The 27,084-nt window shown below is 38.0% G+C and overlaps 8 protein-coding genes across 8 annotated transcripts; 5 read left to right on the forward strand and 3 right to left on the reverse strand.

The window, feature by feature from the left end:
- Positions 1 to 200: 200 nt before the first annotated feature.
- Positions 201 to 669, reverse strand: LOC137571978 (uncharacterized). Its single transcript, XM_068283744.1, has 2 exons — positions 627 to 669; positions 201 to 551 (listed from the first exon to the last, which is right to left on the reverse strand). The coding sequence occupies exons 1-2, from the start codon at positions 636 to 638 to the stop codon at positions 201 to 203; spliced, it is 363 nt and encodes a 120-aa protein (XP_068139845.1). The 5' UTR covers positions 639 to 669.
- LOC137571979 (neuropeptide-like 3) lies at positions 501 to 6,214 on the forward strand. The gene is made up of 3 exons (XM_068283745.1): positions 501 to 582; positions 5,480 to 5,633; positions 5,702 to 6,214. The coding sequence occupies exons 2-3, from the start codon at positions 5,622 to 5,624 to the stop codon at positions 6,035 to 6,037; spliced, it is 348 nt and encodes a 115-aa protein (XP_068139846.1). The 5' UTR covers positions 501 to 582; positions 5,480 to 5,621; the 3' UTR covers positions 6,038 to 6,214.
- A 428-nt stretch (positions 6,215 to 6,642) lies between these two features.
- Positions 6,643 to 7,212, reverse strand: LOC137571977 (retinin-like). Its single transcript, XM_068283743.1, has 2 exons — positions 7,159 to 7,212; positions 6,643 to 7,084 (listed from the first exon to the last, which is right to left on the reverse strand). The coding sequence occupies exons 1-2, from the start codon at positions 7,168 to 7,170 to the stop codon at positions 6,701 to 6,703; spliced, it is 396 nt and encodes a 131-aa protein (XP_068139844.1). The 5' UTR covers positions 7,171 to 7,212; the 3' UTR covers positions 6,643 to 6,700.
- A 726-nt stretch (positions 7,213 to 7,938) lies between these two features.
- Positions 7,939 to 10,659, forward strand: LOC137571987 (cuticle protein-like). The gene is made up of 4 exons (XM_068283753.1): positions 7,939 to 8,438; positions 9,181 to 9,206; positions 10,055 to 10,086; positions 10,153 to 10,659. Exons 1-4 carry the CDS (start codon positions 7,999 to 8,001, stop codon positions 10,582 to 10,584), a joined length of 930 nt encoding a protein of 309 aa, XP_068139854.1. The 5' UTR covers positions 7,939 to 7,998; the 3' UTR covers positions 10,585 to 10,659.
- Positions 10,660 to 10,700: 41 nt separating this feature from the next.
- Positions 10,701 to 11,071, reverse strand: LOC137571988 (uncharacterized). The gene is made up of 2 exons (XM_068283755.1): positions 11,060 to 11,071; positions 10,701 to 11,003 (listed from the first exon to the last, which is right to left on the reverse strand). The coding sequence occupies exons 1-2, from the start codon at positions 11,069 to 11,071 to the stop codon at positions 10,701 to 10,703; spliced, it is 315 nt and encodes a 104-aa protein (XP_068139856.1).
- A 7,028-nt stretch (positions 11,072 to 18,099) lies between these two features.
- Positions 18,100 to 18,813, forward strand: LOC137572042 (cuticle protein 10.6). The gene is made up of 2 exons (XM_068283819.1): positions 18,100 to 18,153; positions 18,218 to 18,813. The coding sequence occupies exons 1-2, from the start codon at positions 18,142 to 18,144 to the stop codon at positions 18,605 to 18,607; spliced, it is 402 nt and encodes a 133-aa protein (XP_068139920.1). The 5' UTR covers positions 18,100 to 18,141; the 3' UTR covers positions 18,608 to 18,813.
- A 320-nt stretch (positions 18,814 to 19,133) lies between these two features.
- Positions 19,134 to 22,718, forward strand: LOC137571989 (uncharacterized). Its single transcript, XM_068283756.1, has 2 exons — positions 19,134 to 19,166; positions 22,254 to 22,718. The coding sequence occupies exons 1-2, from the start codon at positions 19,134 to 19,136 to the stop codon at positions 22,716 to 22,718; spliced, it is 498 nt and encodes a 165-aa protein (XP_068139857.1).
- Positions 22,719 to 24,548: 1,830 nt separating this feature from the next.
- On the forward strand, positions 24,549 to 25,369 carry LOC137572046 (uncharacterized). Its single transcript, XM_068283823.1, has 2 exons — positions 24,549 to 24,651; positions 24,713 to 25,369. The coding sequence occupies exons 1-2, from the start codon at positions 24,634 to 24,636 to the stop codon at positions 25,280 to 25,282; spliced, it is 588 nt and encodes a 195-aa protein (XP_068139924.1). The 5' UTR covers positions 24,549 to 24,633; the 3' UTR covers positions 25,283 to 25,369.
- Positions 25,370 to 27,084: the final 1,715 nt, after the last annotated feature.

Raw genomic sequence — 27,084 nt, forward strand, 5'->3', positions numbered from 1 at the left:
AGAGGTAAAAACGACTAAAACGATATATTTGGCTAGATTGTATGTCTTTTATATACACATAATTAACCAAAATTGTTACAGCAGCTTACAACAGTTTCGTAATATTTATCGTTACCTGACACACAAACATACATACGTACATACAATATTGTCATACATCATTCGTTGTCATCGTTCATCATTATCAGTTGTACAAGATTTTAATGCAAATGATAGTCATGAAAATCATGATGGTGATGGAAATGGAAAGGATCATAGGGATCATAGGCCTTAATTATCGGCGATGGGTGATAGGCCTTAATAATGGGTGGATGGACCACAGTTTTGACCACAGTGGGGAGCACCACGGGCTTGATTATATGGGGTATACTATGCACCACTGTGGAGCTCTGATGGGAAACGGCAGCTGGTAAATGGACTATTTTCGCCACATGGATCGGCTCTACGTGGTGATGGTGATGGGGATAAAACTCCGGATAATGATGATGATGACCGTGCAGATATCCAGGACGGGCAGCGGCCATGGCGCTCAAAGAGAGCAGAGGTAGCAGCTAGAGACAAACAGACACATATTAAGTAGAGGTGAAGTAAATCCTTTTGAGTCCTGGGGTGGTTAAAATTCTCACCAGCTTTAGCATTGTAGATTGTACTGATTTGTTGGCTGGTGGTTCGATGACTTACAGCTTGCAACTGATGCCACTTGAGGCTAATGTGTTGCCTTTTATTCACTTGCCACTTATGCCACCATTTGCTGCAGCTGCAGCAGCAGATGCTCTCATTGCTTCAAGCCACCATCGCCTCACTGCCATATCCGTTTACGCTGCCAGCTCAACGGCTTCAATGTTGTGGAACCTCTGCTCTGTGTCTTTTGCATCCGCAGTTGTTGCTGCCGTTGGCGTATCTTCGATGTAATTGCACCTCGTTGCGATTGCTGCTGCTGTTGCATTGTTTTCCTCTGCCTTTGCCCAACCATCGACCCTTTCAATCCAACAGATTGAACTCTGCCGTGTTTTTGTTTTGAGTTCAACTCTTAGCAGTCTCTATTGGGAAATACTCTTTATACAAGTAATTCGACTATTTGGATATCATGAACGGAAATCTTTAGAAATAGGTCCATAGATTTTTTGTGACTCAACAAACTATCATTAGATGGCTTCTTCGGGGCAATTCCTCTCCAGATTATATTTGGGATACAAGTAGCCAAGTCGTCAGTTCGTTATCTGGTTCTGTCAAATCTGCATATGGCCTCAGCTGAACCAAAAAGTAAGATTTTTCATGCGAGGCTTTTCGCAAAACTTATATGCCCAATCTTCGCGTTGGATAGAGAATGTTTAGTCAGAATGCTGTTTGACAATGAGTAAGATTTTCGGAAACTTTATAATAATATCCCAGCGATTGTTGTCATTACTAACAGTTGTTTGCAATGGGTAATTGTTGCTATTGCTGCTTCTGCCGGATTGCAATTTGCGTTGCCAAAATGTTTTTGTTGTACTGAATACCGTTAGATCGAGAAGCTTACAAAACTTCAACAGAGACTTGGGACATTGCTTATGCCGCAATGACCTTGACTACCAAATATTGTTGGTTTCATTTAAGTATGTAATTCATACTATGTACATATGTATGTATACATAACTATTGTTTTTCCCTTTTTTCGGTCTGTTTTTTGGGTAAATGCGTATTTTGTGTTTTTTCTCACCGGAAATTCACACTTGCCAATTAAATTTTTAGGCTTACCAAATGTTGGCCTGAAAATAAGTTATTGTGCTTGTTATTCAATTTATTCTTGTTAGTCAACAAATTCTTGAGTCTAACATTCTGTTTTTGTTGTAAGAAGCAAAAATACGAAGCTTAATATTTGTAAGATAGAAAAACGTTTCACATTTGTATGTACATGGATGATATAAAACGATGGCTTCATTTGTGATATTTGAGGCTTCCGATTGTTGGTAAAGTTCATGAACAGCAGAAAAAAAGTAGAACAAATTCACAAGAGTTGTGAGCACACGAGCTCATTAGAATGTCGTTTTGTTGTTGTTGTTGCTGCTAGTGACAGGCAGGTAGAAAATGTCGTATCTCCACCTCCCCAGACTTGAAGCTGGTCTCGTAAATTTATCATGATTTGCATATTGCATTACGAAAGGTACAAAGAAAAATGGCAAACAAAAAAAATATTTACACAACACTTAGTTTTGGTCAATCACTTAGTTAAGCAAGGGGAAAAACACTCCCCAAAAAATGGATGAAAAAGTCGAAGCAAGAAACGAAACAAAAACTGTAACTGAGTTCAATTGGCCTTAGCTTATCTTAACCAGGAAGAGATGCATCTACAAAAACTTGTTGCAAAAAATTGCAGTTCACTTAGTTTTTGTTTTAGCCATAGCCTATTCCCCTATTCCTCTGTCTCTCTGTCTAACTAGACTGTTGATTTAGTTCAGTGGGTTAAATATCTAAGATTTTTGCAAAATTTATTTCAATGTTAATGTAATTAAATAACACAATTAACTTACTAAAGCTGAACATCCGCTGGTCGAACGTATACGCAAAATGCCGAAGTCGCAATTGATGGACACATTTGACCTTAGCTAACATAGAATAAAGAAAAAACGACATAGTTGGCCACCTGTTGCTTCCAATTGCTGCAAACTGTATTACACAAACGAGAGCTATTTGAAAAATTTGTGGTAATATTCAAAGTATTATAGTACTTATCGGGCATTTAGTATATTTAATATACCAGCAGACATATCATTTAATTTACTTTAATCTTGATAATTTCTTATTGAAAATAAAGACATATTTATAGAGCAATGTCAAATTTGTAGTGAGACTCTTGTAATATTTTTACCTATATTAATCAAGTTACAATATAGATTGGAGTCGTAATTTCTTGGGCGGAACGTTTTAAATAACATTCATTTTTAGTATGCAGCTGCAATTCATTTCTCACTTTTGGCAATTCGCGTAACTCTCCCCCTTTGACTGACACCTGACTAAACTGTGCCACTTTTAAACCACCTAGCAAAAGCAAACCACTCCAGCTGCTTGGACAGGTCGACTACATTTTGATTGTTGTTGTTGTTGCAATGACTCTAAGGCGCCGCCTTAACTGACAGTAGCAGGAGTACATTTTATGCCCATTTATGCACATATATACATATATATATATATCTGTAAGTATGTATGTAAGTATATCTACATACATATGTATATATCCAAACATATACAAATGCATATACATACATATACATGTATGTACATATAGTTATACATTGGCCAACTTATAAAGAATAGTTTCTCTTCCTGTTTCTTTCTTCAATAATCGGTTATAAAACTAATTAACCTTCAAAGTAGTTTATACTCACATTAATTAAATGTGTATGTACATATGTACAAACATACATACATACATACCTACAGTGGCGACCAACGTTTTGCGTTTTCGCCCTATAAATGACAGTTTCTCGACTTCCAACTTACTTTAAAAAAAAAAATTCTTGATTCAAATCTAGGAAAGCTGGAATTTGTAATTAATCCAAAATGTCCGTTTTTAATTGTTATTTTAATATTAAGGAATATTAAGGAAACACATTTTTTAGTGATACTTATTTTGATACCTTAAATAATTATGTTAATTAGACCTGTAGGGCCAAAGAAAAGGAAAACGGTCAATGTGGTTTCAAAACAATTAATGGTCATCATTGTTGTTGTATAATGTTTTGGCCCATTTGCTAATTAGTCGCTAAACACAGCATAAAGCCTTGTTGTAGCTTAAGCATCAAGTCAAAGTTTTTAATTAAGATCGAAATTGAATTTGCTGTTTTCCACTACAACGTTCAGAAAGGCCCCCCCTCTCACAATTCCACTAATGTAATCGAAGCGTTGAAATAGAGCAGGATGGAGATACAGAAAGCGGAAGAGACAGAGAGAGAGAGAGGGAACTGTGAACCAGTTCGCCACAATTTGTAACCATAGCCATTGCTTTTGTTGTTATGCAATCAAATGTAGAACTGTCACAAGACTCTAACGCTACATATTCAGATATGAGTTTGTGTGGGACGGTACATTACCCCGAAAACAGCAAGCCCGGATATTATCAAGGAATTCGCTACACACATACATACTTCATATATGTATATAGATATGTATGTTTATGTAAATAACTTGTTTATATATGGAAATCTATTAAAAGGTTTCAAGAATTTAAGTGAACAATAGCCGTTTTGGTCAAAGTGGTGGTAAGGGGCTTGGAGCGAGGGAGCATTACGTTCAAAATGTTCATTAATCATGCTAAAAATTGCTGACAAATCATCATAACGGCGGCGGCTGAAACTCTTACCGCTCTCCGCCTGCGCATAGACTTGAGCAATAGTCCCCAATGGCCAACAATCGACGTTTGTCTTTTACCACAGAAAGCGGAACTCCAACGTTCAGACCAAAGCGACGCTGAATGGGAACTATTATTATGCTAGACACAATTGAAGAGGGATTATCGTAGAGGGGAGAAAGAATGGATCCAGCAACATCGAGAACTCCTGCTTCCCTCTCTTGGGTTTCTCTGCACTTATAGGATAAAATTGTATATTGAACCATAACGGATCATATAATGTAGAAATATTCTTGATTAGCACGGCAAGACAAGTTCAAAAAGCACTGTTCGTCTGTATTTCCGTCTGGTTAAACGCCAATTCTCATGGATTCTTTAAGCTACAATGCTGCTTTTACGGCAGGCATTGTTTATCTCGTATTCAGCTGGATCACACCACTATATACGTACATACATATGTATGTATGTATGTATATGCATACCTGCTTACATAAATTACAATTGCACTGTGGAATATGGGATCGACACGAAAGGAATTGGTTTAATTAAACTCTCAAATTAAAGTTGGGAATTAATATAAAAAGTAATACAAAATAATTCGTTAATTAAACAAACTTCTGGATATTACATTCCCATAATCTGGTAGGGGCCAAGGTAATCCGTAAAGTCACGCATTGCGTTTGCATTGAACTTGGGCTACATAGTCGTCGCCTTTGGCGGCTGGTGCGTGTCGCACTTACAAGAGATATCATATTCACGGCCAACTTGGCTGAAAATGCTTAAAAAACGCACACAACACAAAAACTAGAGAAAAAAATAAAAAAAAAAATAGAAAAAAAATTAAATTGGCGACATGGTGATGCAAGTAGCAGCTGTGACTGACCGAGTGGCCAACTGGCGCGCCGAAGACCAGACAAGTTATTTTATTTCATTTTGACTGGTTTTTTCGTTCAACTTAATGTGGCTGAGAGGGCAGTGGCTGGGAAAAGCGAGGCAACAAGACTTTACTGCTAATGCTGCACATGCAGACTTCCTCCTCCGCATCCCCCATCTCCATCTCCTCTTCTTTGCATTCTTGTATTGTCTAAGATTTGCCCGTTGGCGTTGGTTTTTCAGCTTTTCTTAACGAGGAAAAAATGATTATTATTGCAGTTGAACTTATGGCGGATTTGGGGTATAAAAGCTTGTGTCGATTTCATTCGGCAACACAATACGCCAAGGCGCTAACACAGACCCACAGTGCATACTATCAGCCAATAGCTAGCGCATTAAGACGAACGCAAGGATTAGCAAAATGTACAAGTTGGTGAGTTCCGTCATCAGAGCCTCCTTCTAAAAAAATGTTCATTCACTTTTTGGGCGTTATTTCAATAGGTGGTGTTTTTCGCTATATGTGCCATAGTTGCCGCACGTCCAGGGTACCTGGAAGCTGGACCACTTCTTCATAGCTACGCTGCTCCTGCAACGATTATCCATGAGCCAGCCCTAGCAAAAGTGGGTCACATTGTGAAGACCATTCCTAGTGCAGTATCCCATCAAAGTATTAGCCAGGTGCACAGTTCGGCTCATATAATTCAGCCAATTGTGGCCCCGATATTGAAGACCACCTACACGGCTCCTATTATTAAAACCTATGCAGCTCCAGCCTTGCATACCACTTTGTTGACGCCCTCTTGGGCTAGTGGTCACGGGTGGGCCCCATCTTGGTAGATCCGTGATTATAAAAACCACGACGAATACGATTCTGCTGCCCATCACCCGATTGGATTTGCAGAAAAATTTGTGTTTTTTTTTTTTTTTTCCACCTTCACACATACCTACATATTTGTTTCTTCTTATTTCATGCGATGTCGACTGATGTAAATAAACGAAAACTAAGCATAAAAACTTTTGAATCTTACATACACAAGTAAACTTGTCCATTATGAAAGGGAAATAATTCTTTCCATCAATTCTCTATTATATGTTTAACTTTCCTTCTTCTTCACCTCCTTCTTCTAAAAATTCGGAGAGTATAAAGAATCTTAATCAGAGCCGTCGTGAGGTATTTTGGTGTCTGAGGTCAAAAGTAAAGTCGGTTCACCTCCTACAGTTAGTTAAATTTGTTAATAATATTATTTACCGTCAAAAGGCCTGGATATATTCAATTGAATTGAACTTATACAGGAAACTGATTAACTAAAATTAAATACGTTTTGTTGTTCCTAACCAGAATTCTGTGAAGGATGTTTGAAAGTGCTTATCCTTCTGAATATAACAAACGCTTTAGTTTTCGTTTTAGATAATAACATTTTACTCGCAATTAAACTCGATTCTGTTCACTTAAGAACAACAGGAACATTTTAAGTTATTCTCTGATTTTTCCGTCGTCATTTACCACCCAGCATTGTAAATCACAGGTGAGGGAATTGTTTTCAATACAGGTGCAACGGCGGCATAGGAAGTATGCACAACTGGAGCAGCGGCTGCATAGGTGGCATGGACAACAGGAGCAACAGCAGGAGCGGCATAGGTTACCACAGGAGTTGACTTCACCACTGGTGCAACGACATCCTCAACAACATGGGCGGAGCTGTGTACCACAGACTGGCTCTGGTGGGAGACAGCAGTAGGGATACTCTTCACAACGGCACCAACTTTGGCCAGGACTGGCTCCTGCACTATGGTTGTATGGGCAGCTGGAGCTGCGTAAACCAAGGGAGATTCGTAGAGACCGGGACGAGCGGCTACCACCACGAGTAAAGCAGACAACACCACCTGAAATGGAAATATTGTTGTTGGATGCTGGATATGATCTTCAAGTTTAATAGTGAAGATTTAAAAATTCTTACCAATTTGAACATGTTGAGAAAATTCGAAGTATGTTTTTGGTCTGTGTTGTTACTGCAAACGATGCGAATGATTTGATAATGCTACAGCATTTGCTCTGGTTTATATGTAGTATTGAGCCAGCAGTAATGTTCAAATAAAACAATTAAGAGTCAGAGCTGTACAATAAAATAAAAGAGCTGCAACTGCTTAGTGAAGAAATCCCAGACTTACCTTGCCCATCGACCTTGAAAATGTACCAACGTTTATACGAGGGTTTGCCTGAAAGTTTCCGGAAAACCAGAAATAAAACTATCAGCCACATTGCTGGCGTGTTGGTACCAAACTTGGTCAACGAACAAGTTTTCTTAAGTTTGATTGGTTAAACATGGTACTTTATTGTCAAAAGAAAAATCCAGTTGATGCATTGTCATTGTTTAAGGCCATACAAAATCATATAATGAAAACGCTTTCGTCTTACAATAGTCTTTGGCTAGCCTAGTGCACTTCACGCACTCAAACTGCATGTAATGGTCAAAAGCAAGTCTGTGTGAATAAGCTGCCCACCAATACTAATTGCTTATTGATCGGCCGGTAGAAGAATCTGATTAGGGATTTAATTTCAGCTTTGAACTGAGTCGTGTGACATGCTCAAGTTTTTGACAGAGTGTGTGTTTGTGTGTGCGTACGTGCGAGTGAGTGCTGCCGTCTAATTGAAGGTCGCGCTTCAGTCTGAATTTCGAACTTGGAGGTGGTATATAAACAACCCAATGCAGCTAAATCGACAATCAGTTCTCCCAAGAAACTCTATTCAAACACTTGTAATTCAATCAGTCAATACAGACCAAAAGCAATTTTTCAAAATGTTCAAGTTGGTGGTATTGTCTGTTCTCCTCGCCGTAGCTGCTGCCCGTCCCGGCCATCTGTACGAAACATCTCCCTTGGTTTACGCAGCTCCAGCTGCCCATACGACCATAGTGCAGGAGCCAGTCCTGGCCAAAGTTGGTGCCGTTGTGAAGAGTATCCCTACTGCTGTCTCCCACCAGAGCCAGTCTGTGGTACACAGCTCCGCCCATGTTGTTGAGGATGTCGTTGCACCAGTGGTGAAGTCAACTCCTGTGGTAACCTATGCCGCTCCTGCTGTTGCTCCTGTTGTCCATGCCACCTATGCAGCCGCTGCTCCAGTTGTGCATACTTCCTATGCCGCTGCAGCTCCCGTCCTCCACACCAGCTATAGCGCTGCATCCCCTGTTGCCCAAATTGCTGCCGCCTCCCCATTGACCTATACTGCTACTGGCTTGTGGTAGAAGAGAGCGTTAAACCTTGACCAGGAATTTTGTTGGACGGTGTCGTGAAATGAATTTAAATAAATGCATAAATATTTCTTGAAAACAAATAATGCCTACTATTGTGATGAGTTACTAGAATGTAATATAATTTTTTTGAGTTTTTTTTTTATGTTATATCAAATTCGAAAGTGAAATTAGATTGGAATTGAAATAAAATGGAATTTGACATCAAAATTAAAAAAAAAAAAACTATTTTGTATTTCATTTCAATAAAATAATTCAAATTCCAAGTTTCATGTATTCTTAATTATTTAAAAGAGTACCTACTTTATTGGATATTTATTGGATTCTCTCACATCATTCTTTCTCATTGGCAAAAAGGTTCTCAATGTGCTATGAATTTTAACTAGGCAAAATTGTTTTGTTTTAAAGTCCATTTCTTCTATTGTATGTACATGTGCAGTTCATTGGCCCTTTAAGACGGTTAGGTACAAACATAGATATGCAACAGTCTAGGTAAAAATACATACATATGTATGTATGTATGTACATTTGTCATGAATGTGCCGATGCTGTCCCTGATGCGAAATAATTTCGTTAACAATGAAAAACTGTTTGAATTGGTTGAAATTGATTGGAGAGGCAAAAAAATGTGCACTTCTTTAAAGAATGCCCTGTAAGCATATGCATAGAAGTTATTGTTTTATTGAGAGCATACATCGTATTTTTCATTAAGTGTTTCCTCGACATTTTTAGCGCTCACAAGGAGTTATTCCAAAATTGTTTGAAACACAGGAAGAGGGTGCCGTGGTCTCTGACCACAGATTGATTATCCTAATGTACCTTAGTTCATTCGATAGGGATCATGATGCTGCTTTTGAGTCTACCTTGTATCAGAAAAGTTATTTGAAGTGAAAAGTGACACATTTGGATAATTCTCCCATCTTTACCGATCTCTCAATGATTTGATTTAGTACTGTATGTTTAGCTGCTAGTGCATGGAAACCTTTGAGAAGTTTTTTTAAAGATAGTATTGTTCTTAGCGAAAATATTAGTTGTCAAAAGCTTTTCTGGATTGAATTGTGCTGGCAGCTGCCACATGCCAAAGTCCATGTCGGAAGTTCTTGAAAGGTGGCTTAATTAGCAACACCCCTCACTCACTTATTTTGAAATGAAAATAAGAGTTTTAGGTTTGGTAGTTAACGACGGAAATTGTTGGTTTTTGTTGAAAGAAGTGCGCGAGGCCAAAAATAAGTGAAATAATGGAGCTTAAAATTGGTTACGAATAGTAATCTGGTCTGGTTTATGGGCCCACAGACGCAGAAATTCAGGTAAAAGAGAGAGAGAGAATGAGACAAGACTCTCGCAGGGAGCGAGAATGAGACAAGAATCCGTTCAGGCACGTACTTTACTTGACTTGGCTTCCCATTGTATCCGCCTCAATGGTTCAAGACCAATGACGTGTCCATGTCTAGATAGATACATTTACAAACACAGATATGCACATACATATGTATATCTTGTTGTGTGTGTATATATCGTTATGTATTCGGTGCATGTGTATTTCTGAAAGTGAAGTTCAAGTATAAAAGCCGTTGACAAATCCCTCATTGATTACATTCGAAAGAAGTCTCTCAAACCATCAACAAAATGTGTAAATTGGTAAGGTGTTTGCCTTATATAAGAGATCTTTGTTAAAAGGTTCCTTGGTTTTTCCCACTCCAACAGTTCGTTCTCGCTGCCCTGTTGGCTGTAGTTGCTGCCCGCCCAGAACCACATGTGTCGGCTCCAGTAGTCTATGCCGCTCCCGCTGCTGCTACCACTTATATTCAGGAGCCCACATTGGCAAAAGTAGGTGCTGTGGTGAAGAGCATTCCAACAGCTGTTTCCCACCAGAGTGTCACCCAGGTTCACAGTACTCCTGTCATCGAGGATGTTGTGGCTCCAGTGGTTAAAACAACAACCCTACATGCTGCTGCTCCAATTGTGAAGACTTTAGCTCCAGTGGCATACTCCGCGCCAGTAGCTCCATTGGCGTACTCTGCCCCAGTGGCTTACAGTGCCCCTGTAGCTGCATATCACCCGTCTCCTTTCACCTATGCTGCTGCTCCAGTGCTTCCCTACCACACCCCTCTGGCTTATGCTGCTCACGCTTGGTAAGACAAGGAGAAAGAGAGTTGAAAAATTTTACACAGACCCCACTAAAACATAAATATAACTGAGTTTTGAATCTAATATGCTGTCTATCGATTTTCATTTATTTGTTCATGTGGTATTCACTTGAGGTAAATGTTAGGGTAGTTCCATCCTTGATCGTATTGCCATCCAGCGCTGCCATAGCTCAAAGGATCATAAGTTACTAACGGGGAAGAGTAGGGTGTATAAGACTTCACAACAGGCCGCCAATAAGGACGTTTCTCGTGCACCACCGTTGAACTTTGATGAGACACTGCTGCTGGCAGGGCCAAGGATTCATATCCCACAATACTCGGTGAATATTCAACGGCACCATAGTCCAGCGGCAGATAGCTTGGGCGTCCTTGGCTTGAAGCGACGAGTAAGGCAATCCAAAGAAATAGCTACAAAAATGCTTGGGAATTAGTATTTTGTCTTCAGCTTTAAAAAGGTTGCTCACAATTTTAAACATTTTCTGTCTTGCTTAGCGTGTGGTTTTTTAACTCTGATTAAAATAAAAAAAGACATTGGGGTTTTATACTAGTCTCGAAATTATTTTTTTACGTTAGAATTGGCACAAACAATCGAGCCATCAGCAAAAATTTTCTGCTGCTTCTTTTGGTTTGTTGTTTCTCAGCCTCATTAGTGACCCATTTGGGCGTATCTAAATCAACTAAAGTTTTGAGTGTGCTACAAGCCGAGTCCAAGATTATTCAGAGATTTCCTCAAAATTCATATTTTTAAAGTATAATCCACCCGCCCATTAAGTCTGGTTTAGTAAGTTTCGGCTCATTTATCTTTTTAAAGTTGCTGTTTGATATCCTTGTAAAAGATTAATATACATTTCTCATTAAATAAACAGCCGAATGTATTATGCAGTCATGTCTGTCCCTTCTAAACTTTTTAAGTAACCCTCGTTGTCACTAGATATGTTCATGATCAACGCAAATTGGCAAAACTTTATTCCTACACTTTAATTAGTCGCATTCTGTATTCACAAAACGCAGATTCCCAGCCCATTTGATACGACCTTGAAAACTAATTAAATTAACAGTGAAAAAGAAAAACCAACTCGACCGAGCCAACTTGCTGACAGTCAAATAGGGCTACTGCTGTTGTTTTGGTTGTTTATGCGCGCCGTCAACGCCGACGACTTTGCTCTAGTTTTTGGACTCAAGCCAAGCGTGGCCAGCCGAAGCAAAAACGCCATAATTAGTTTGTGCGGTAAATCCTCTCAAAGTATGCTCATAATAGAGTGTAAATCAGCAAACTTCTTTTAAAGAGTTTGACAATGCCAAGCAGGCTAACAAGAGTTGCCAAAATAAGGTGTTATGTCTCAAAACGTGCTAAATCTTTCAAACACATCACCCGGTCCATTCAATTGTCTGTGTTGATATCTCAACTTGTATTGGAGTGTTAAAGAGCTGTACGTAGGAAATTTGCTTTAAGTCTATTTTAATATTCTATATAAGTGAAAGTTGATTAACAAAGACACACATTTAGAGCTGGTTATTTGGCATTTCAATTCCTAGACATATGATTTTTAATTGGTTCAATGCAGGTTTAAATCGTTTAGTGTTGCATACTTTGCAGATCACAGAATTACCATTAGAAGCCAAAAAGTATGCCCCGCTCTCAACTACAGCAAATAATTATTTAATTTCGTTACTTATATTTACGTAAGTTGAAGTAAATCAAAACCAGTTTTGGTTTACTTTTAAACATTTTGCTAAAACTTCTACTTTTAAAAGACTCAAAGTATTGGTTAGATTTTGTAGCTTTTATTATTAATATCAAACAAAATATTTTTGTTTACTTTTTATATAAATTTAGAATTCCTTTTTCGAAAACACGAGACGCCAAATCAGGTTAAAGGCATCTGGAGGCGTTAATGTGACAGCAATTTGATAGCTTTTTACGAACTCTTTAGAGCTAAGCCTTTTAGCTGTTGATAACATTAAATCATATCTTTAAACGTTTTAAGAAACTGATCTTTAACTTGTGCTTGGCTGTTTTCTTAATTTTAAATATGGATAATATTTTAGCTTTAAGGTGTAAATAAATGCTCTTACTCGACTTTATAGTTAAGTATGACGTTATACTAATTATTTGGGTACTTGGCCCAGTGCGCAATTGTTGTTAAAATGTAGTTATCTGCTTTCAACATTTCCTCTATCCTTTCAATTTAATTTTATGCCAATTATTACACTGTGCATTCATTCGACACCAAATATTTTGGGATATTCTATGTTTGACCAGTTCTTTTGGAAGTAGCCGGAGCTTTGGGGTCTTTTTACACGAAAACTGTCTTATTAAATTTAATGACTGAATTATACAGAAAAAAAATATGTGTAACTACAGCAAAACTAAACCGGAGCTTAAACGGCTATTAGATTTGATAATTTTAGCTTTTTGATTTCTATTTTTTGTTGCTTTATGTTTTTGTTTCTTTTTTGTCGGTTGCTTGCCAAACACTGTCTAGTTTTTGTCAATTATTGACTTCCTTGATTACAGAATCGCATTTTAGTTCATTTCTTGTTTTGTTAAAGCTTATTCATAATCAAAACTCTTGTTTTTTCTCTTCGATTGATCGACATTCAGACAAAACGTACAGTAGATGAAAAATAGTAAAGTTTTTATGTGGTTATCATTAGGTTTAATCAACTTTGAATAGCTACAGCCCTACCAATTCTTGTTTGCTATTGGTGGTTGCACAGTGGGGAAGATTGAAAAATGATTTCATTGCCATACACAAAAAAAAAATTTTGCCAACCATCTTGATAAGAATAAACCATATCCACTTAAGTAATCAACGATAACGTAATTTACTAAAACCTCTACTCAAAATCGCCTTTTTTTGTGGAATCTGACGCAGTGTTCAGCGATATTCTGCTTCAAGACGCTGAAATGTTTGAAGGTGTTCAAACATGAAATAATCTTTAATTTTTTCCTTTCCTAATTTTAAATTTCCGCTCAAGTTCAGGGTGATTAATCCAAACGATCTCGATCTAGAACAATCTCAGTCCGATTGTCAGCAAAAACAAAAAGTGAAAGTCAAATTCGTTCCATAGAACAATGAATTTCAACAGGGGCAGCGAAGGAAGAGTTTGGCGCGGTATACATACATAGGTACCTTCCACTAATGGTCACCCACTCGGCGGGCCAATATCAATTAAATCCCAATTATAGCCGATTTTACGACGAACGTGTTTCTCGCGTCAGATAACCTCTCACATAAATCTCTCGAATTGCCCGCACTGAAAATTTTGCATAGAGTTTGGTGACATATAATTAAAGTGCTGCAAGGCGTCTTGTTGAAATTTACGAGCTTATGTGTATAGGGGTCTTGTTATTTTCAATGGTGTTGCTGCATAAATTCGTTAATGATTTAACTGCTTAATTTCGAACCTATTTCGGATTGAGATATGTATTTGCATTAGAGGTGCGATGACAACCGAAACAAAACTCATTGAAGCTGTCACAATATCTTTGATCTATGTACGTAATGGGCAGAAATTTCGTAATGTTTGGAAAACTGAAGAATTTGAACGTAGATAATATTGTATTTGTATTAGATTTGCTTTGGTTCGTATTTACTTCGAAGGTGAGATTCTCTATTTGCCACCTTAATTTGGTTAATGAAAATTGTAAGACGGTTTTTTTTGTTAATAACTCGTCACATCGGCATCTAAGCGGTATATGTCATACTCTAGAATCTAGAGTCTAGATTGAGCACTAGGTTGCACTATTTAATGTCGGCACCCGAAGGTCTTGTTTGGCTGTTTAGATAATTCGTCACTTCTTCTGTTTTTAAGGTTTAAGTACGTCGAGCCTCAATATCGTCTATGTATATCTCTCTAAATTAAAAAATTGTTAAGAAATATGTAACATAGAGAGAAAAAAAGCATTCAAACTTCTATATATTATTATAATATAATTATAATTTTTTTGTGTTTGAACTGTCTTTGTTTTAAGTTGGCTATTGTTACAGTTTCATAGTTTACAACTCAGTGCTGTTGCCACTGTAGATATATTAAAGTTATTTGCAAGTATATTTGTTGCTGTTGTTCACTTTGCTTCATAATATGCACGACATTGCGACAAAACAACGTAAATACGACCTTGACCGCTTCGCCTCGGCGTCCAACATGTGGTATACTTAATTGCCCCAGCTATAGCCAAGCCATCACATCAACAACATTGTGCTAGTGGAGTCACCAGACCAAATGCAAATGAGCACCATAGTAATAATTGCATAGATATAATAATAGTAGTACAAGACTAAAACAAAATCAAATTAAACCAGAGGGCCGGGGCTAACTTCGACCGCGTCAAAGTTTGTATACCCTTGCAACTTTTTTGGTAACTCTATCATTACCTATTAGCCATCAATGTGGAAGAACGTTTTATCTAAAAAGGCTTAAGCTTGAGAAAGAAAGGCCTACAATCATAGGAAGTAACGAAGATATTGATCAAAGTCACTGTTTTCCACCGATCGCTCCTATGGGAGCTATATGATATAGTCACCCGATCTTTATCAAATTCGGCACAGTCATTAACATATATATTAAATTAAGAAATGTTTAATTTAAAAGCAATCGCGTTAAAAGTAACGAAGTTATTTACAAAAGTCACTGTTTTCGACCAATCGTTCCTATGGGAGCTATATGATATAGTCACCTGATCTTGATCAAATTTGGCATAGTCGCTTATAGGCGTAGTAAACCTTCTAATATTAAGTTTCACGACAATAGCTCAGGAAATAACGAAGGTATTGAGAAAGTCACTGTTCGTGACTTGGCCGTTTGTATGGGAGCTATATTATATAGTCACCCGATCTTGATCAAATTTGGCATAGTCGCTTATAGGCATAGTAAACTCTCTAATATTAAGTTTCACGATAATAGCATAAAAAATAACGAAGTTATTGAGAAAAGTCACTGTTCGTGACTTTGGGGTTTGTATGGGAGCTATATGATATAGTGGTCCGATCCGGCTGAATCCGAGATATACAACGCCTGCAGTATATACAAGCCTACGTGCGAAATTTCAGCTCTGTAGCTCTTACGGTCTAGGCGGAGTTTGCGTTGATCCAGACGGACGGACGGACGGACGGACGGACATGGCTAGTTGAACTCGTCTCGTCGTGCTGATCAAGAATATATATACTTTGTATGGTCGGAGATGCTTCGTTCTATGCGTTGCACACTTCTGACCAAAATTAATATACCCTTTTTGCAAGGGTATAAAAATAAACCATAAAGTATTTTGCGGTCACGTTATTTAAACATGGGTCCCAGCTTACAATATTTCCTTACCAAGACGAAAGAAAAAGGTTGTCTGCCATGCGTCGATTTCGCATCAAATCCACATAACTCCCAGAGAAAATTTCAAATTTCTGGCTTTTAATTTGAAATTTTGAATGATTTGTTGGGCAATCGATGCATGTGGACTGGAATTCAGCGCTCTGGTCAATTGCAGTTGAGGCGAAACCATTAAAATGCAATTATTTACCCCACCTGAAGTCAAATTGCCATTGCGATTGCAACTCAAATCAAATCAAAAAATGAACGACCGCAAAAAGTTACTGTCCGAGTGGGTGGTGTCTTGACTTTTGGTCTGTTTAAACTATCGATCACGCAATTGGCATCCCGTTTTGTGTCAATCAACCGATCTTAAAGATTTATGCGACAATTTGTGCCGCCTTCTATTTTGTGAATTTGCATAAAATTTAGCCATACAGCCTCAAGGTGTCACCAATATGGTGAAGGGTTCTGGTCTTTTACATGCAGATTTTATGAATAATTTTTTTTTTTAACACTGCCTAGTTGGCTCAAGTTGGCTCAAGCATTGTCCATTGATCAGTGCTCACTGACCATTAGGTTTTATATTTATCACTGAAATGAGTCACAAGCTTTATATTTCTGTTGAATCTCTATATAAAATCTTTAGCCGACTCCACGGTAAAAAAATATGACCTGCCATTAAATCGTCGGTAATATGAATAAGTTTTCCATTCCATAGAAACAATATTATTAATAGGTATCGAACTAATATAAATTATCGGATGACTTAGTTAGTTGTCATCCAACCACAACATAAAACTGCATGCGCTGTGGTCAGCATAAACGGTTTTGTTGCTTAGGCAGCTGTTCGGGAGGTCGGGAGGAGTATAACTAAAACTTGCATCTATGAGCAAACAAAGCTTATCCCGTTCCTCTTATTTTTTCTCTCTTAGTGTGATTTATTTGCAAAGCAATAAATTGATTTTCGCGAAATTACGCATACGCCATGTTGGCCCAGGTCTTGCTTGGAAAATTGCGATAAGAAATCTGGTAAAAAAAGAAAAATAGGAGCCAGCTGCTGCTGTTTGCAGCCAGCTACCATACAAATTTGTAGTCAGTTATTAACTATGGCCATTTTTCAGGGACTGTTTTTGTGGTGCGTATTTGAAAATGAATATGAAGTTAGATTTGGATAGGCAGTAGACACCGCTCTATTTGCATTTAACCAAGCCACAGTTTTGACTTTATTTTCCACACCTACAGATCTACATATATATGTATAAACAGTAATGAGCTGTCAAAGTCAACGCTGCAAAGATGCTGATTGATAATCACATGCCTGGTCAAGTTTGCGTTTTAGAAAGGTGGTTTGAAATCCAGATAAATGAACTAAACAAAAATGAACGAAATTTACATTGTAATGTGGTACTTAATATCTACAAAAATTATTGAAATTGGCTTCTGCAAATATGAAAGGGAACAACTAACTGTCCTAGGACTCCATTTACTACTTGATTTAGTGTCAACACTTTTACTATTGTTTATCTATTATTGTCTGTGTACGCCGCAGTTAATGGTTCTCAATAGATCTCAAGAGAAATGGAGATGTGTTGAATTGAAGGTGAAATTAGAATCACCAGAACCCATAGTTATAATAGGCCTTTGTTAAAGTTTTTTAAATTAGCCAAGCTGTTTTATTAACAAATATTTATTGTATATACATACAATTATAGTAAATTAAAAGCTATCTTAGCTGATATTTGGTCTGGGTGGAGTGTTATGCAATTGTAGAAGCACAATTCCACGCTGCATAAACAATGGTTCGACTACTAAAGAAATGTACCTACTATGAAACTAATTAAAGTAAATGCCAGTGCAGCCCCCAGTCCACTAAACAGTGTTTGTAAGTGGAAGTAGACGCGTGACTGATTTGAGACCCGATCTCTCTAGCGATTTCTATGTGAGGCGATTTCGGCTGGTTGGTAATTCTTAAACCGAAGCCGAAGCTTCGGCTTTTGGCAGCTTCAACTATGCTGCCGCAGACAGGGCGTGCACGTTAGGCTGCTGTTTTGCTGTCTCTCTCTCTCCCACGGTCTCTCTCCAAAATTGTATGTTTGCACATTGTGAGAGATTTCTCAGAATATTTCTCGAGGTTCGCTTGGTATAAATAAGACGCCAATTCATGCTATGGCCCATAAGACATAATCAACTCATTCAGTCAAGAAGTATTCGAGGAATATATCAAAAAGCCAACAAAATGTTCAAACTGGTAAGGATAAGTCTTGTGGTTTGAGTCTCATAACTAAATCACAGTTTTAACTATATATATGTAGATTGCTATCATCTCTGCCCTGTGTGCTGTTGCCCAAGCCGGTGTGATTTCTCCTTATGGAGCCCATGGATATGGCCTAGGATACGGTGCCGCCTTGGCTCCTGCATATGCTGCTCCAGCGGTAATCTCGCATGCTCCGATTATCAAGTCCTATGCTGCTCCAGCTATAGTGGCTGCCCATCCTGTGGCTACCTCATATGCTAACACCTACAAAGTGGCCACAAAGTCGATTCCCGTTGTTCATTCCGCTCCCTTAGTGCATGCTGCTCCTGCAGTTATTGCGGCTCCTGCTCTTCACACCACCTCCACTTACCATGGCGGTTTGGGATACGGTGGCTATGGATCTTATGGACTGGGATATGCTGGCTATGGACATGGTTATCTGCATTAAGAATTTCCAAATATCGATTAGATTTCTCGTTGACGACCCACTTGCCTCAATATACCGCATTTTTGTTTTCGTAACTAAGATGTTGGGTTATTTCATGAAAGAATTGTTTGTCTCTTTGCAGCTGTCAAAGTGATGAAGTAATATAGTCATTGGAAAAATAAGATTTTTTTTTTTTTGAGACAGAAACATAGTGAGTAAAAAGAGAGATAGAGTGCGAGAGATTCCAACCTATTTGAATGCTTATATTAAATTAATGTTTTGTAATGAATACGGTTTTGAGTTTAGTTCTTTGTAAATAAATTGTCGAAATTTTCAAAGGAAAGTAAACCACCGCATACTAACTTGGGAGAGAGCAGTTTACAGTAACAGTAAGCGAATTACATGTAACATGTATTACCTATATACACAGCTACATATGTATATGTATGTATGTATATTAGTATGTATGTATTTCTTTCCCATGCTAGAAACTTAAAGCGTTTCTACCTCATGATCAAGAGTTGACCAATTGCCTTCCCATGTCAGTATGACCAAGCGGAAAATGTGTGCCAATTCGAGGGTAATTCAAATCGTTCCAATATTATGTGTTGAAACTTACTCATAAAATAGTGCATGATTAAAACATTCACATGTGCAAACATACATATTTAATGGCATTGCAAATGCTTCGGCTCTGCTCTCCAAGAAATTATTAACTCCAATACCAACTTAAAAAGACTCAAGCGACAAACGCCTGTCAACAGGTTGTTTCTGCTGTCGATGTTGTTGTTGCCAATCTGGAAAGTGCGTCGCCTGGCCTAATTATTTGCCTTTTGCTGCAAGCATTTCGCAAATTGAAAACTTCGCATAAAAACTGTCAACAAAGAAATATAAATAAAAGTTGCTAATTGTAAGTCAAAATGATTGCTGTTGAGTGGGATTGTGAGACTAAGTGCTCATATAATCGAAATCCTGTTATGCTCACACATTATTAAGGCCTTGGGCTTAGAGCAAACCATTTGTAAAATATATAATCATAATCACGACAAGCTTAGCATAAATTATTACTCATGATTGTCAGCGCTGTTATTTTTTAAAGAAAAAGAAATCAACAATGGTATCAAACATCAGTGTACAGACAAAAATGCAGACAAAAATAAAGAGACCTTGAGGCACTTCCTACTTGAAAAAGAATTTGCGACAATATTCATTCAACACCAAAGGCTGAAAACTATCTGAATAGTGGATGCAATTTTTAGCTGGCATACTTTGGGCGATTTTGTTTTTCCCATAACCTCGTAAATGAAACACCTGTTTTCGTTGTTCTCTGTTCTCAAAGATCTATGCTCTATGTACTCATTGTTGTGGGTTGATTAGAAATCTCAGTACCCAAAGATACGATATTCAATTAAATTGTCTCGCCTAAATGTATGCTTGTCGATTTTAAATGTTCACCAGACCCAAGACTGCAAGCCAACTAAATAGAAATAGAATTGGCGAAAAGACCAATATACTCGATTGTTTATTTACGCCTTCTGATTGCTTGCCTTGTATTCTGATTTAGTTTGTGAATAAGTTGCTGAACGCCCACTTTCAAATAGAACCAGGGCAAGGACCCAACATATCTCTTGATCTTCCAGTTTGATTGCATTTCTCGTATGAAAAGCATTTCTGCCAACACACTTTATCTGACTGTAGCAATTAAGCTGACCATTGAAATCGAGAACAAAATGGTTTTAATTAAAGGCAAAGCCAAAGAGGTCACTAAACTCAAAACTGCGCATGGTACAGGAGCCGCAGGAAATGCACGTTTCTAACCATTGCACACGCTCGCCCTCAGATGACAATTCTGACGATAATGATGCGAATGTTGATGGTGGACATGACAGAGATGACCTTGTAGTGAACGATGACAGTGAGTTTTTGTTTTTTTTGTTCTGCTTCAATTTTTTATTTTGTTATTGTTTATTACTAAAGGGATTCGCTGTCAATAATCTTATACGGATAAACGTGTATATGACCCGTGGACAATGCTGTTCTTGTGAGTTCAATGCCAGCCAATGGGGCGAATGAGTAATTTGCTTGATTGAAAAGACGAAGAAAGAGTTAGAAGTAACTGTATATGTACATATAATGAATAATTAAAACTGGGTATGCAATTTGAACAGGCAACACTGAGATATTATAACACTAACTGACTGAGATATTCTAACAAATTTGATTTAGCAAAATAGTAGTTGGTAATACTTTAAATTTAACTTCTATTCTTACACAATTCAATCTAAGGCTCACAAAGATATAATGCACTGTACAAGATACTTCTACTCTCTAAGGCAATTATATCCGCCGAATAGCGCTCCAAATAAAAGGTAAACGCCACATGCTTTTTTACTTCCATGTGTCCCACTCTAAGACACGTGCAACGATTAACGGAGCATTAGAAGCCAGCAGACGTGGCTGCTGCTGTTGGCATTGACATGCTCCTTAGCAGCATCTGCTAGTATCAGCGCCCACTCGAAGCCCTTAAAGGTGAGTCGTGTGCGCTGCACTCGAAACAGCAAAACGACGAACATCTCCACGAATCGGCTTTCATGAGGTAAACATATTGATTTCTGAATTATCCACTTCGTTATGGAGATTCCTTCAAAGTTTACAACCTGCTTACACCCTCTTCAAGTCCTTCCTGTCGGCTGCTACAAAGCACGCGTGTGTCGCATTTGGAAGCCAAGTTAATTGCCCAAAAGCAGGCAATTCCTTTAATAGTTACGATTCAGGGCCCACTTTTAGGCAGTTGATTTGATAAACCTGTTGACTGCTCTTTGTACAATAATTTTACATCTTGTTCGGTGGTCATAATAAATTGACTTTTAACGGGCGTGTGATATTTTGGCATTTATATGTTGGCAATGGCTATCCATCAGAGTCAGAGTCATAAGGCATTAAGGTGCTGGGAACGTGATCGCAGCAACTGCAGTAAAAGTTGACTCAAGTTAAGTGGAGTTGAGTTGGAGTGTACTTGGGGAGACAAAGATGGTTAACAAAGTTGTTATTATTTCCTGACCGCATTTAAGTGCCACAAAGACTATAATATATATATAGTATTTGATTTATAGTTATTGCACATAAATAGCAGACGCTTACAGAATTGATAAATACTGCTTGAAAATATTTGTGAGTACCAAAAATTATTAATATTATCGAGTATAGCTTTAAAAAAGTTTTATAAAACAGACTGGATAAAATTTTTCTTTAAATTTCGTCACAATATAATGCGTTCATGGAAGTGGAGTAAAAGAGGCCGAAAGGGATTGCAAAATGTGGAAGCATGCATTTAAAGCACGATTTGGATTTACTTGCTAACTGCACGTAGTCTGCTTTTTGTTTTTGCTGTCATGAAGTGCTCCCGTAATGGAGTTTTACATTTTTCTGTTTTCCATTGTCGATTAGTTGAAAATCGTAATGGGTAATCGTGGTATATATAAAACCTGAAGGGTTACCTAAAATTCATTCATTACGTGTGAAAGTGTTGTGCAGTTGTGACTTGATTCAAATGGAAACCAAAATCGGAAGTGCGAAAAATATGTTGGCAATTGTATGTAAAATATAAAATTAAAGTTTTGGTAATACAGGTTCCCTATATAGGTATATATATATATGTTTCATCCAGATTCTTTTACTGTGCTCTTCCCCTGTTTTTGGAACCTTTTTACATGGTCAGGGGTCTGCGGTAGGCGTACCAATTTCAGTTCCAGTTCCAGTTGGCTTGCCTGTCGCTGTGCCAGGACCTGTGGTACAAGCTCCTGTCGGTGTACCAGCAGTATATGGTGCACCTTTGCCACCTTATCCACTTACTGCGCCACTGGCGTATGGTGCGCCACAACCATCTTTGTTTAAATATCATAATCCTGCCATCAAATATTCCTTAGGAATACCAGTCACAACCACCACCACAACATATTCCGGATTCGCAGCTGCTTCTCCACAACTCCTTTCCAAAGTTGCACCTTCTGCATATCATTTGCCAGCTCCACCTTCACCTTCATTCCGCCTTCATGCTTCATCTCTGCCTCTACCAACAGCATTTTATGCAGCTCCGCCACAACTTGCCTTTGCCAGCCCATCCGCCTGGTAATCACACACTTACATACTAATTTAAATAAAACAAACATATATACATGCATATTTATCTATTAACACAATTTAGCTATTAATTAAAATGAAAATATGCGAGAATTCCTATGCATCAATTATGATTTTGTAGTGCCAAAAAGATACATCTACTTATACTCACGTCTACATAATTAAATGCAAAATTTTTGGCGTCAATTTCAAAAATGAAGGCCATGAAAAGACGCGTCTCTGTGCTGAGCGACTGATTAACAAACTTACTCTGAAGATGTCCAGGAGAATTGGAAAATGATGAAACAGTTCATTCGAGTAAGCGTATGGTCTTAGAGCTTTTGACTTGAAAAGCAAATGCCTATTTCAATACTTACCGTTTCCTCTTTACTGACCAACCTTACTCTAAAATGGGTTGAGAGTCAAAGTTTATAACGAAATGGGTCATCGGCTAACGCTGTGCATACATTTCTGTGTGAAGACGAATGGTTTTATTAGCTTTAAATGAAATGCGAATACGTTTCGATTATGATGAGATTGAGTCTACCTACTAGCCGGAGGTCAACAAGCAAACGCGAATCTCTCTGGTTGTTTTTCAAACTGAATTTCTTGTATATTTAGAGAGACAACAACACTAGTATTATTATTGGGTCTTTAACATGCAAAGCTCGACGCCACAACAACGTGTCTTTAGTTTTTATCAAGAGTGTGGAAAGGAGAGGGGCTTAATGGGTTTTATGTTATTGTGCGGCTTTTTTGGCTTCTGTCACATGATAGTCGATTTGTTGTTTAATAAGCTAAAAATGCTGGCCAAAGTGTCGACATGGAATGAATGCATGTCTCTATTGGGATTTACTAGGAGCGTCGATATGGGGATGGGTAAATCCAGGCAAAGAGTGTCCTCATTTCCCTATGTTAAAACTAGTAACAATAACATGTGATAGATGCACTTTCATTTTCTGGCGGCAACGATTGTGAGGCGAGTCTTGTTTATCAATAACACTTAAAAAAATCCGACTAGATTCAAACGACTTTGGTTTTGCGAAAAATATTCCGCATAATCTTGCTGACCCCCCTTTTTACTACGCCTTTGCTCTCTAACCGCAGCTTGCATAGTTTAGATGCCAATAAAAACGACCAACATTGTGATTTATAAGCAAGACAAACCAAATATTATCAATAGACACAAAATAAATAAACAAAACATAGTACAGCCTTTAAAAAAACAACAGAGAGCCGAGGCTAACTTCAGCCATGCTGCAGTTTGTATACTCTTTCGTTTGGTCGATTTTCCGGGAAAGAGCGTCCTAGAAATTTAAGCTGGAGAAATGTAGCGGACATATTTTCGGAGGATCGTTCCTATGAGAACTTTATGATATAGTTATCCAATCTTGATCAAATTTGGCTTGGTCATTAACAGCTATAATAATCCGTGCGCCTGTAGTATGCGCGCCTTCTGTCCCCGAAATATCGCAATTAAACTCGAAATATTGGAATATCTGTATACAATATACATACGTTATTGTGGTTTATTACGCCATGTGTAAAATTGTCCAATCGGTCCTATTTTGACAAATGTGCTGTATACCCTCTGCAAGGGTATAAAAACACCAAAGCACAAAAGCAAACACATTTTTTGAGAGAATAAGTGAGAGATAAGTAGAGAGATCGACGGACAAAGAGAGAAGAGAGAGAAGCTATGAACTGGTCTTGGCTTGAACTAAACCGAACTGAACTGCGAGAACTGAATAATGATGACTCCCCGTTGGAGGAAGAGGAGTATAAAAAGCATCTTCAATTGGCTAACAAATTTTAATCAGCTACAAAAGCTTCGACAGTGAAGATTAACGCTCAATAAAGAATTGGTTGATCGATTTATTAAAAGACTGATCGCAATAGTGAACGAAATCGTCTCCAAATACTACGAAATGGTCCCAAAAATTAGTGTGAGCTCTAATTTGACATTCCAGTTGAATTATTAAGAATAAATCTATAATGAAATTACAGCATTTAATTGGGTGTTTAATAATGGTGATAGTGGTGCACGGTGACGCCTCTCATTTGGGCAAGGATTTGGAGTACACCATCACACCCAGTTCACAGGTGGCCTATTACCACTATCCAGCTCCAAGTCGCAGTGTAGCAGCCACCAGGAGACATCAGCAATACCACCAACCATCGCAACAGTACCAACAACAAACACAGCCGCACCATCAAGATCATCAAGTGGTAAGGGAATTTGCTGCCCCCGCTTTGGAACATGCAGCATTCACCCAGGCCTTGACCAGTCATGGTTACGTGTTTGGAGGAGCAGCTGCCTCAGCTCCATTGGCCTCCATACAACCGGCGCCACCCGTATCTGCTGCAGTTCCTGCTCCTCCTGCAGTTTCTTTGCAGGCACGATCAATAGCCCAAGGAATTGATTCCAACTCCTTAAATCTCAAACTTCCTGTACCGTTTGGCCTTACTCCTCTAAATGTCGCCCAGTTGCCGCTTCAGGCAGGTGCACCCTATGCCAGCGTACCACACACCACGGGTCTCACTTCATATGGAACGCCGCAGATCCAAAGACGTTAATGCTTACCTAAGTGTAACAATAAAATAAAAATAAAGTCATCCAGACTGATCATCATTTTACCAAAATAGTGAATAATAAAAATCAAACTTGCCATCTAACCTTAAAAAAGACTTGTCTGCATTTGCATAAAGCGTCAAGGTCATCATCATCAATGATGTGAAGAAGTCTTCATTCATTTAACCATTGGTCGATTGCACCTTTCACTCTAGCTAGCACAGGCAATGGAAGATAACGATTGTGAAACAAAACGTTCAGAAAGCAAAACGCAAAGTGGACTTTTAAATACTCTCTACCGTAAATGGAGTGTATCAAACCATTGGAAAGCGTAAGGTACAAACATATATACATGTTACTGTGTGTGTCAAATAAGGAGATGTTAACTACAAATTTTTGGTAGCTGTAAATGAAAGTTTATTAACAGTTATAAAAAATGAATTTAGAAACTGAATTAGTATACATCTTTTTCTATCAAATAGGAGGTAAGTCATCAGGTCGACTTTGGTATGCTGTGTATCAAGCGAAAAAATCATTTTAAATTCATGAGATCAAATTGAGATGTGTCTTGAAAAAACACACAATGGCCAAGTTCCCCCTTTTAGTTCACATGATGGAAACCGTTTATACGCATAATTTGACTATTTTTAATCAGATATTTACGAAATTGCAATACTTAAATTAGTGTGGAAGAAAATCAGCTTTATGACAACAGAGTTATGGGAGATCTGGGTGGAAACCAGATGGTATGCCTCCTTTCTTCTACCTATTACAGGAATTATGGCGACCCTTATATACCATATTGGTCTAGGAGTCCATCGTCAAAAGATGTGTTTACATAAGTTTGCATATGAAGAAGACTTTATGACATGAAATGGACTGCTATTAAAAACGTATCGATCAGTTTTCAGTTCAGTTTACGGAACGGAACTCTCACAAATCTGGATCCATAATAGAGAAATGTTAAGAACCTGCTTTCCCACAAGCACAAAACAGGAATTCTGTGATTAAATACATTGAATTAATTTTAGCTTTTGCCAATAAAAAGACTTAATGTCTTTTGAAACGGTACAATGAAATTAATTTTAATATAACAACAAAATTAATCTCTGATGAAATGAAAGAATTTTCAGTTGAAGGTTAACTTAAGGAAGTACAACAGATGTTTGTCAGAAAATCACCTACTAAAAAGTCTGACCGTTATTTAGTATAGGCCAATTGTGTCTTAAATTGATTTCGTAAATGTTGTTTTCATTAACGGATAGAAGAGTAGATACAAATACTATCACATGCTTGAGGAAAATTATAAAGCAAAATATATATGCAGCCTTGAGAAATTATCCCCAGAACAAAATGCGGAAAAGAAGTTGGATTTACAGCAGCAGAGAGCAGAGTCACCATATAAACTCTTCTGAGAAGCCTCGACGTCAGATATTTAAGCAAGAGTCAGCACGTGACCGTAACTGAGATTGCCGCTCATTAAATCTGAGAGCCGGTTTCACCATCTCACTGGTCAATTAAGGCATATGAATGATGGGGCAGGGGCAAGATCTGTGATGCTCATGCCAACGCTGGTAATGACGATGATTGTTATGATGATTGTGCGCCTTGTTTCTAGCTGTAGTTATAAGACCTCTCATCCTGTTGTCTCAAGGTCATATCACAAATCCTACAAAGATGTTAAAGCAATATCGACCTGAATGTGAAGACAAATTTACCACTGTAATATAATGGTATCGACCTTATGTAAATGCCCACTAACGGGCAAAAAGGAATGGGGCGGGGAATAGGGAAAGGCGTAAAGTTT

The sequence above is a fragment of the Drosophila tropicalis genome, unplaced genomic scaffold (assembly GCF_018151085.1).
Source record: "Drosophila tropicalis isolate 14030-0801.00 unplaced genomic scaffold, ASM1815108v1 contig_169, whole genome shotgun sequence".
Taxonomy (NCBI): Eukaryota; Metazoa; Arthropoda; class Insecta; order Diptera; family Drosophilidae; genus Drosophila; species Drosophila tropicalis.